This window comes from Ricinus communis, chromosome 10 (assembly GCF_019578655.1).
Source record: "Ricinus communis isolate WT05 ecotype wild-type chromosome 10, ASM1957865v1, whole genome shotgun sequence".
NCBI lineage: Eukaryota > Viridiplantae > Streptophyta > Magnoliopsida > Malpighiales > Euphorbiaceae > Ricinus > Ricinus communis.
The window spans coordinates 5,465,708-5,477,051 of NC_063265.1; the positions used below are offsets into that span (position 1 = coordinate 5,465,708).

Below are 11,344 nucleotides of genomic sequence, written 5' to 3' on the forward strand. Positions count from 1 at the left end.
AATAAAAATAATAAATTTAGAATAATATTAATATAATAGTAATTTAAATATTAAAATATTAAAACTATTAAAATATTGATGAGTGCTTTATACATAAGACGTAATTAACTCAATCTATTTAGATTTAATTTAAAATGAATTTGATATTTTTTATGGTTTGCGAAATTATTTTATGGAAAAATAATTGGCAAGAATGGCATATAAGAATGAACGGTTGTATAGCCAAAACTCAGCGCAAGCCCGTTTGTAATTAGAAGTCGAACCCTAGGCGAAGCAGCATCGGAACGATCGAGCCAATCACTTTACACACGCTAAAGTCAAGTGTACACGTGCCAGTATGCCAAGTGAAAAAAAAAATAAAAAAAAAATGAAAATTTGGAATGCTATTTAACGGCCAAACCGAAAATTGCTGGCTCATTATAAACACAGGTCCCTCTCTTTCCTCACTCTCACACTCGCTCGCATAAGAAGTATCGACATAAACGAAGTATTTCTTTTCTTTTCTTTTTTGTTGAAAAGAAAAAAGAAATAAAAACAAACCAAACAGCGCCTCTCTCTCTCTTGACGATCTCCCCGATGCTTCACCTCTCTCTCATTTTGGCTTAAATTATTATTCTTTTTCTCTTCATTTTTTGTGCCTCCCTTCTTTTTCTGCTCTCCTATTGAGATCCTATTTTTCTCGCTCTCAGTTTCTGGTAATTTATTTTTAGTTTTTTTGCTTTTCTTGCATAATTTTTATTTGCCCTTAGTGTTATTCTTTATGCAAATGTTGTTCTTTACTTTCTTGCATGGTGAATCTAATTATACAATTATCAGATTCTTTTTCTTCTTTTGTTTAATGTCTTTGGTTACTGAGAATATGTTTGTAGTTTTGATTAAAATATAGAAGCTCAGCTTAGTTAAGTTTAATACTAATAAATTTTTATCACTTGGGCATCAATCGAAAAAGTGACACTGTTTTTATTTTTTTTTTCTAGTGAATATTAGAAAGATTTCATTTTTTTCTAAATTTGCTTTCTTTTCGCAGATTCTTGGAGCTAAATTTGGCCCTTTAAAGATCTAATTAGCAGCAGATTTGGTTGTTGAACTTGGGCTTGATTATAATGGCTTCAATTTCACATTGCCCAGTTTCATTTACTGCAACTGGTGCTTCTGCTTCGGATCTTCTTCGCAGCTCGAGTAATGGAGTTAGTGGAATCCCATTGAGAAGATTAGACCGAGCGCGATTCAGCTCCAAAAAAACAGGCGATTTTGGAGTAGTTGCCAAGATTAGGAAAGGGAAGAAACAAGAGTATCCATGGCCTGATAATCCGGATCCAAATGTACCTGGAGGAATACTTTCTCATCTTTCTCCTTTCAAGCCTTTGAAAGAGAAGCCCAAACCTGTTACTTTGGATTTTGAGAAACCGCTTGTTGATTTAGAGAAGAAGATTATTGATGTAAAACACTCATTCTTGTTTTGGCTTGTTTTATTATGGAGTGGTTTACTAGCTGCCTTAGTTGCTTAATGTTGCTTCTTTTTGCTTTTTTTTTTTCAATCTGCAGGTGAGGAAGATGGCACAAGAAACTGGCTTAGACTTTAGTGACCAGATTATCTCACTAGAGAGTAAATATCAACAGGTGTGGTTACTTACTAGAGATTTAAAATTGGCAATCACAAGTCAGTTGAAATAAACATTGACAAGTCTTAATCTACTAATCTGTTTTTTGGTCCAATAGACCAATAACATAAAATGTAATTGGTGAATTAAGACCTCGAATTACAAGCTGACATGAATGGTCTTACCATTTTATGCTTTCTGCCTTTAAGAATTAACTGGAGTGCGAATATTCTGGTTTCTATGTTTGGAAAATGCACTTGCTCCTGCTAGTCAGACTGGTTCATTTTGGAACTTGCCCTTCTCTATGTTTACAACCTACACTAGCATAATCCTTTCCAATTCACAAATTTAAAGTTTTTGACAGATTGATTGATTGAACTCTTGGCTGTTTTTTTTAAAGATTGTAACCTATGCTTTTATTTCAAGTTAATAGTATCATGCCAATGCTAGAATTAGGACTCTTCTCTTAACAGTGGGTTTAAAGTATCCAATTCAATATGCGATTGCTTTAGATTAGATGGATTAGATAAAAGTGCAAGTATAATTGATCTTGGGCAAGCTTGAAAAGAAAATTTAAATTTTGGATTCTTGATATTCATTTGAATTTGCATTTCTTTGTGAACAACAGACAAGTAATGCTTGTTTCTTTTTGGCTTGAAAATATTAGAGCATGATATAAAAGCTACATAGAAAATTAAGAATAATGAACATGTAATTGCATTTCAACAATATATATCATGCTTATTGGTGTTTAATGTTTAAATTTTTTTAAGCTCTGTTTGACAAAAATGTTATGATGAATTTTAAATCCAGATTGTAGAATGCTTTAATGAATGTTAGTTGCTCATGATCTCTGTTTCTTTTTTCTCTTTTGTAACTACAGGCTCTAAAGGATTTGTATACACATTTGACCCCTATACAACGTGTAAATATAGCACGGCACCCTAACAGGCCCACTTTCCTTGATCATGTATTTAGCATTACTGATAAGGTATGCTGCTTTTGCGCTCTTTAACTTTTAGCCTTGAGTAGATATGTATTTTCTCTGTTGCTATCTTCTACCTTCATGTTGATGGATTTTTGAAACTTATCTTAGTTAATATCTTTGTTTCCTTATTTGCCTAGTTTGTGGAGCTTCATGGAGATCGAGCAGGTTATGATGATCCTGCTATTGTTACTGGTATAGGAACCATTGATGGTAAAAGATACATGTTTATGGGTCACCAAAAGGGTAGAAACACAAAAGAGAATATCATGCGTAATTTTGGAATGCCTACTCCTCACGGGTATGTTTATTAGTTATACAGATTTCATTGTCTTTGAAATGAGAGAATGATTTCTGTTTAACTTATCATCCTATCAACCTAAAAAGTAAAATATTTAGCATCTCAAATGACCTGGTAAGATTTAATGTTACAGTTACCGCAAGGCTCTACGCATGATGTATTATGCAGATCATCATGGGTTTCCTATAGTTACTTTTATTGATACACCCGGGGCATATGCGGATCTTAAATCTGAAGAACTAGGCCAGGTATGTAAACACTTCTAATGTGAAACTTCCAATTTATTAAATGCTGGATCAACTGATATTTTTGCAATACATATGCACAGGGTGAAGCTATTGCCCACAATTTGAGGACAATGTTTGGTTTAAAGGTACCAATTGTTTCTATTGTTATTGGGGAAGGTGGATCTGGTGGTGCTCTGGCCATTGGCTGTGCAAACAAATTGTTAATGCTTGAAAATGCAGTTTTCTATGTTGCCAGGTATATGAGTTTTCCTCACTGCATTTTCTGAACAAAATTATATTTCTTTAGCACTTCACATATTGTTGATTATATGATTTTTATTATGGAGCGGTGTGCATATATACACCCATCTACACGCACACATATGGATTTGGATTCTTGGAAGCAGAAGAGGGTTTGAATCATATAATTCAGAATGCCTCCGCTAGCTTCAGACATTAGTTGAGGAATATGGCAGATTAGCAATAGCTAGAGCTCCTCTATGGGTTCTCCTATTTTCTTGCGGCTCTTAGTGTTGATTGCTCTTGTGTGTTTGTTCACTTAATTTTGTTTCTTATTGTGCTCAGTCAATAATGATGATGCATATATACAATCTTTTGCAAGATAACCTGGCGCACTTAAGTTTCTTTTTATTGTTTCACCCCAAGTCATTGCCTCTATCAGTTCAAAAAGAGTAATTGCCTGCTATCTCTTTCTTTTCTTATAAGGACATTTTTGGGTTGTTAAGTTCTTTTTAATAGATTTATTTTCATAACAATGGACTTTTTCCCGCCTTTTCTTTTTCTTTAATTTTGTCACTTTTTTTGTCATATAGTCCTGAAGCTTGTGCAGCAATTTTATGGAAGAGTGCCAAAGCTTCTCCAAAGGTTTATACACGGTCTACTTGTTTTTCTGTCTATCAATTAATTAACTATAGAAGACTGATCTTTTGTTTTTTCTATACAGGCAGCCGAAAAGTTGAAAATCACTGCTGGGGAGTTGTGCAGATTGCAAATTGCAGATGGTGTCATCCCTGTAATGATCTTCGCTGTCATATCTTCAGCATTCATGCTTTCTTTCTTTGTTCTTGTATTTTCATTTTTCTTTGACTTTCTATTTTTAAGGATCTTGGATATCGTGATAAATGCATTTTCTCAAAACAATAACGGGTTTGTTAAACCCAAAGCCAAATTTAGTTAGTGAGTCACCTTTTCACCCCTTCAGTGTTACCTGATGAATAGCTGCTGCTTCAATTTAGTTCACCTCTCATAACTTATGTGATTATGTTTGTTACTTTGGCATCAGAATGGATTTCATTTCTTTTATATTTTAACAGGAGCCACTTGGTGGTGCTCATGCAGACCCATCATGGACCTCTCAACAGATAAAGAAGGCCATTAATGACTCTATGGATGTAAGTGCCACTTGAGCTGGTTCTTCTTTGACAACCAAAGTTATTTAATCATATCTAATATTGATCCTCTATGGATATAACCTGAATACTGAGTACAATCCAGCAAAAGGGTCTACAAAACAAATTATATTAAGGCTTTTATTGAGTTTAGCTTATATACTAATATTGGTTTCGGGATTTACAGGAGCTCACACAGATGGACACGCAAGAACTTCTAAAACACCGTATGCTTAAGTTCCGAAAAATAGGTGGCTTTCAAGAGGGAGTCCCAATTGATCCTAAGAGAAAAATCAACATGAAAAAGAAAGAACTGGTTGCAGGAAAGACTCCAGTGGTAGAATTGGAGGGTGAGGTTGAAAAACTGAAACAGCAAATTTCAAAAGCCAAGCAGTCATCAAGCAAGCCCCCGGAGCTGGCATTAAATGAGATGATTGAAAAACTGAAAAAGGAGGTTGATCTTGAATTTTCTGAAGCCGTGAAAGCCTTGGGCTTTCAGGACAGGTTTGCAAACTTGCGCGAAGAGTTTTTGAAAGCAAATTCGCAGGACCAACTTATGCATCCAATTCTAATGGACAAGATTGAAAAGCTTAAGGATGAGTTTACTAAGAGTCTGTCGGCAGCTCCTAACTACGCCAGTCTGAAGTATAAACTTGATATGTTGAAGGAGTTTTCTAAAGCCAAGAGCCTCTCAGAAAAGAACAGTAAAGCTCTGGCATTGAAGCGTGAAATCAACGACAAACTTAAAGAAGTCTTGGATCGGCCTGATATAAAAGAGAAGATGGAAGCATTAAAGGCTCAAATTCATATGTCGGAAGCCTACAATGAAGGTGAATTAGATGAAGAGACAAAAGAGAGCATTGTGAAGATGAGGAAAGAGATGGAGCTAGAACTGGCTAATATATTTAAGTCCATGGATCTGGATGTTGCAGTTGTTAGGACAAAAGCAAAAGAATTAAGTGAGCAGACTACATTCCCAGAGTTCAAGGCTAAGGTGGAAAGTTTGAAGGAGCAAACTAATAAGAAAATTGAAGATTTAATCAATTCATCAGATATTAAAAATATGATTAATTTGCTGAAATTGGAGGTTGCAAAGGCAGGAAGTAAACCTGATGTGACAACAAAAAATAAAATAGTGGCTTTAGAACAACAAATAAAGCAGAAGCTCTCAGCTGCTATTAACTCAACAGAATTAAAGCAGAAATTTGAAGAGCTGGATCTGGAGGTTTCTGAAGCTATAGATGGAAGTCTGAAAAATAATGATCCAATGGACAGGGGTGCCAAACATGATGAGTCAAGAGTAGAGATTAATTTCGGTGCAAACCGCAGCTTTGCTTAGAGTGAGTTTCTTTCCTTCTCTTTTTTCTTTGTTTAGTTTACTCTCTGATGGATTAATCAGATACAAAGCTTTCTATATCAACTTTTGGTGGAGGTTATAATCTTAGAAGCATGTGTTCTTCTCATCGAACTTAAATTACCTGAAAAAGTTCATTGCATAGTCTGTTTAATTCTCATTTGAGGATTGAAAAGGTTTAATAATTCTCAGTTCACTAGTAAATAGCAAGTTTATAAGTTTCATTATGCTGTTTGGTAATTATCACAAGCCTTTAATGAATTCTATTGCATATTTGTTTTCCACCATGCAGCATGTCTTCTGTAGGTATGCTCCTAATGAAGATGCTGTAGAAACAGATGGCGGTCTATAATTAAAGCAGTCAGAATTGCTTCGACTCTTGGAGTCAGAATATACTGCAAATGCTTTCACACTGCTGCCAAGAACGTGCTGCCGTTGCCACCCGCCAGAGTGGAAAGGTTTTTGCTTCTACAGGAACATGAGAATCGCATAGCATAACATCTCTTTTTTTCTTTTTTCAAGTTAGTTGGGATCATTTGCATTTTGAATTAAGTTTTGATAATTTATCAATTTCCACCTCGTTAAAGTTTTGTGGTAGAATGTGCTTCTTTTGCTATTTATAGACAGAACAATTTGTGTAAATTATGGTTGTGCCAAGGGAGCTAATAACATTACTTTCAGACGTCAGGAATAATACTCAATCTTCTGGCTGTGAATGTGATACTGATTCTTGTCCCTTACCTGCCCAAAAGTAAATAAGTTAATAAATTCTGGTTGGATGGCCGCGTGATTCATTTATATTAGTGCGGATCTATACGGTGAGGAACTGGCGCATCTTACGGCTAGTTTTACAGCAGTACCAGTAGCTCTGAGACTGCTACTTATAACAGACGCAGCAATTTGGTGCAGTCTGCTATGCCCAGGTGGTAACCATAATGAGTGAATGTAGCTCAACGAATGATACTTTTGAGATGGAATTTTTTTTTTCTTTTTGCGGGGGTCGAATTTCAAGGCAGTAATCGAGTTAGCAAAACTAAGGTTTTCACAGAAAACGGAAAGTGATGATGCCATTAAGCGGGAAGCACATGATATCTCTGTAGTGTTATTGCAGCCAATGCAAGGTTTGAAAATATGAAGTGTTTGAACTTGGTTTGGTTCTTTCATTCCTAACGCAACTCAGTGGGAGATGTTAATGCCTCACTGCAATTTTGTTAAGGCCACAAACTTCTTAGGTTTGAAAGACAATATGCACATTCCTCCAAAACAACTTTATTTTCAGCATTTACACTAATATTTTCACATTTAGCATGCTGCATAGCACGTGAGCAAAGTAAAATAGAAAAAAATACTCGGTTCTTAGCTCTTTTTTTTTTGTCAAAACTCTTACTATTCTCAAGTTTAAATGAATGTCTATGAGGTAGACCATACAAAATTAGAGACAATTGAAAGCTTGATGTTCATGATCAGCAAATTTCCTTGACACGGACAAGATAACAACAGAAATACAAGCCTTTACATTTCCATACCCTTTGAACATCAGACATTAAATTAACTTCAATACAAGAAAGGGATGACAGCTTTTCTACCTCTTGGATAATCCTTTCCAAACTTGTCCAGATACCACTTATGGTTAGCCACTGCCCTCGGCACCAAGTTGGCAGATGTATAGAGAAAAAACCCAAACCCAACCCAGGACCATGTCATCAGAGTCCAACCAAGCCATTCCACAATCTCACCAAAGTAGTTGGGGCAGCTCACCAGATCAAACAACCCTCCTCTTGGCACCTTATACCCATCACCTTCTCTCTTTAACCGAACCAAAACCCTGTCCGACCATACATTAGTCCACATACCCCACGCAAACACCACTAGCCCACCCCAAAACCTCCACCAGAACCACCTATCCTGGTCATAATCCTCCTTGTAATGAGATACCCACCTGGCTTGCAAGTAAGCATTCAAGAAGTTGAACAAAAATGCCAGAAGGGCCATGCTCACAGGAAAACCGCTAGTGATTTTGGTATTCCGCTGATTTGTATTCCAGTAAAGGCGTAGAGGGTAGAGACAGGTGCGGTGGAAATAATGGAAGAGATAAGGGAACATAAGAACCCAAGCTTTGGGATTGGAAGCATGTTGGCCAAAAGGGAAGAGTAAAAATGTAAGCCAGAGAGTGGGGCTCTCCATGAGGAACCAGGCCAAAGGTGGCGAGATGGTGGGGCCCCATCCAGGGCGGTTGTGTTTTCCATACGGTGCTTGAAGGAACTTGAGGGAGATGAAGGTAGGGGGCCCTATGAGGTAGAGAGCTAGGAGGCTTTTATGAAAGAGGCTTCCATCTGAGAAAGCCATCCTTTGTGAAAAACTGTTGTGATTTGTATTGGATGATTGGTTGTGCAGTTTGAGCTTAATAATTTAAGTCAGGGCTGAAATGATGGTGATGACCGATTGGCAACAAGGAGAGCAGTGCTGGATTAGGTCTCCCATACCTCAACACTTCTAGTTGGATGATTGGACCTTGGATATTGATCTTGGCAATTTATTATATCTGTAAAAACAAAAGGGCGAAAAAAAAAAAAAAACCATTTTGTTTTTGGGATAAGACACTAAGACAGTGATTAAAAAAAATAAAAAACAAGTTGCAAATAAAAGCTCAACTGCACGGATATGATTTTTCCATCCAGCACCTATAGTTGTTGTTACTTCTATATTTGACAAAATCATGAAAGGATAACTGAATGAAAAAAAAGTGAACAGATTTTGCAATTATAGAAAGTAAATGATAGTAAATAAGGAAAAGATCTTCCTTTTGCTTCAGAATTTGCAAAAGTTGGTAATTAAGGTATTTCTATAAGAGGACAGACTGCTGATAATAAAGAAAATAAAATGTGATTGTATCCGAAATTGAAACCTAAAATAGTCTACACAAAGAAATATACTTTCTAGTGTTCTGCATTTTAAAATTTTTGAGGAATAAGAAGATGAACCATAGATCATTAATTTATAAGGAATCCCAATTATCAAAATCATATCCTCAGGATATGATTGGCATGATAAACGATATAGACATCCCAAGGTCATCATCAAATCAACATATGATGTATAGATTAAAAACCACACTTTCAACAAGTATCATGTAATTCAATATGGAGACAGCCATCAGGATGATGAACCAACAAGTATCAATTCCCCTATCATCAAGCATGCTGCCATTTGCACTACGAATTAGACTCGCCGGAGTTGGCTTCTCAGTTCACTAAAGGATCAGAATTATTATTCAAAGCTCTTTATATTACTGATGTTACTAAATCCCATGGCACACCCAAACATATCACACCACAAGGAATTTGAGTAGGAATTTTAAAAGATAAATCTCATTGAATAAATCACATGTCATACAAGGCCAAAAAAGATAGTAAAGTTAGAGATTTTATAATACTAGAAGAACAAACACAAGGACCCATACTCTAGTTTGAAATTCGAATTAACTAAAAGAGAAAATCACAGCAAATTCTCAGTGCATAAAGAGATTATAATTATAGTGATTTCAAGAATCTGCAAATTACCTTGAAAACTGAATCGGATGCTACATAGTCAATCCCTCTCTTTCTTTGTTGTTTAAATCTCCATCAAACTCCAGCAACCTCAACTTCACCGGCGTGGTTTAGTTCAGAGTCTATTTCTTCAGCTTTTCTTGCTCTGAGTGTGCGCTTGCTATTTTTATTTATAGTTTTTAGTTTTTCTTATTATTTTCTTGCGTTTTGCCAATCACGGAATAGTGTAGCAGCTATGCTACAGCCTTCAGCAATTTGGCAGACGCAAACCTTTTTGAAATGCGTCAATTAGCACCTGCACTTATCTCAAATTATCAACTAACACCTCATATCTCACGAATTATCTATCAAACACCTCTATTTGCTAAATTGCTAATATGTAATAATTCAATTTAATCTTTTATAATTTTATGAAATTATTTTTCGATCCTTCTAGATTTTTTTATTATTTTGTAATTTATGTAGAATTACTTTTTAACCCCTATCATTTTTCTTGAATATTTTTTGAACTTTTACAAAAATATATTTATTTGGACATTATACATTTGAATAAAATATGTTTATAATTAAATAAGCAAACAACCAAATGAATAATATTTAAATTTTTTACTTAGTTGTCTATAAATAAATATATTATTTAAGATTCTATATTTAAATAATTATACTTTAAAAAAGTATAATTATAAGAGTTAAAAAGAAATTCTACATAAATTATAAACTAATAAAAAATATTTAGAGAGATCAAAGAAGATATTTTATAAAAAACTAAAAATTATATTAAAACTTTATTATGATAACATTGATACTTATCATTTTCTTTTTACCTTTTAAATTTGTGCAAATTACACGTATATCAAGTCAACGTTCAAAGTGTTTGTATATTATTTTTTGACAAGTAGAGGTTTTAATAAATAAATAAATAATGATGTGAAGTGCTAATTAACTATTTCATACAAATAGAAAGATTTGATAATGTATTATGCTTTTATTTTTTTCTCTTTTACTGGTTTAATCTTTTTTTTAACTTGAAATATTCTCTCCAGAGGTTTGGCTAGGGCTAAGTAAAATCAAATAGGAAGCTGAATGTAAATTTTAAGAATTACAATTAACCTTCCATTATTTTTTAATATGCTTTTTGAATAATTTTTGGTGCATTTAGAAAATTGATCAATAGAAAATACTTAATTCCAATATATTATATTTTTTCTTTTTTATACATTTTAAATTATAGTGCATGTCGTTTTTTTTATGAATGCATATCGTTTAATATCAATCTAATAAGTAATCACTAAAGATAAATATAATTAATTTTAACATTTATAGTTTGAATAAATTTTAATAAAAATATTTTAGAAATAAAGTGATAAATATTAACAACATTAACTATAAAAATTTATATTATTAATTCACATGTAAATTAAAAATGAACTATTTTTAGAACAGAGTGAGTAGTTTTGCACGAATAAAAAAATATAATAAAATAGTTAGATATTCTTAATAAATAAAATAGTTAGATATTCTTAATGAATTTGTAAAAAAAAATGTACTATTTTATTGTTTTAATAAAATTATACTATATGACAAAAAAAATTCATAAAATAGATATATATTTTTAATAAATATTATGTTATATACTAATTTATTAAATATTTTTTGATATTATAGTTTTTATAATAATAATTTATACGCATAATGCGTGTGACGAGCAATAATAGTATCTATGGAGGGATATTTTTAACTGAATTAAACACATAATCAATAATTACTAATCTTATTCTAGTTCTATATGTAATTAGTGATTAATGTCTTCATCCTAATAGAATTAATTACTGATCAATTTATTTCAATTCTAATACTATCATAATTTCATATATATTCTTAATCGTATAAGAAATTGACGAATTTCTATATCACACTAC

General features: G+C 33.5%; 2 protein-coding genes across 2 annotated transcripts; one reads left to right on the forward strand and one right to left on the reverse strand.

The window, feature by feature from the left end:
* Positions 1-407: 407 nt before the first annotated feature.
* On the forward strand, positions 408-6,593 carry LOC8273441 (acetyl-coenzyme A carboxylase carboxyl transferase subunit alpha, chloroplastic). Its single transcript, XM_002527818.4, has 12 exons — positions 408-695; positions 1,028-1,439; positions 1,546-1,620; positions 2,485-2,592; positions 2,727-2,887; positions 3,021-3,135; positions 3,216-3,370; positions 3,948-3,999; positions 4,079-4,147; positions 4,449-4,526; positions 4,711-5,863; positions 6,170-6,593. Exons 2-11 carry the CDS (start codon positions 1,104-1,106, stop codon positions 5,860-5,862), a joined length of 2,301 nt encoding a protein of 766 aa, XP_002527864.1. The 5' UTR covers positions 408-695; positions 1,028-1,103; the 3' UTR covers position 5,863; positions 6,170-6,593.
* A 681-nt stretch (positions 6,594-7,274) lies between these two features.
* Positions 7,275-9,760, reverse strand: LOC8273440 (steroid 5-alpha-reductase DET2). Its single transcript, XM_002527817.4, has 2 exons — positions 9,438-9,760; positions 7,275-8,419 (listed from the first exon to the last, which is right to left on the reverse strand). The coding sequence occupies exon 2, from the start codon at positions 8,221-8,223 to the stop codon at positions 7,432-7,434; it is 792 nt and encodes a 263-aa protein (XP_002527863.1). The 5' UTR covers positions 8,224-8,419; positions 9,438-9,760; the 3' UTR covers positions 7,275-7,431.
* Between the last annotated feature and the right edge of the window lie 1,584 nt (positions 9,761-11,344).

Coding starts and splice junctions, on each gene's coding strand:
- LOC8273441 (XM_002527818.4), top strand. CDS start 1,104: ATGGCTTCAATTTCACATTGCCCAGTTTCATTTACTGCAACTGGTGCT. Junction 3,371..3,947: donor GCAGTTTTCTATGTTGCCAG/GTATATGAGTTT, acceptor TTTGTCATATAG/TCCTGAAGCTTGTGCAGCAA. Junction 4,000..4,078: donor GTGCCAAAGCTTCTCCAAAG/GTTTATACACGG, acceptor TTTTCTATACAG/GCAGCCGAAAAGTTGAAAAT.
- LOC8273440 (XM_002527817.4), bottom strand. CDS start 8,223: ATGGCTTTCTCAGATGGAAGCCTCTTTCATAAAAGCCTCCTAGCTCTC.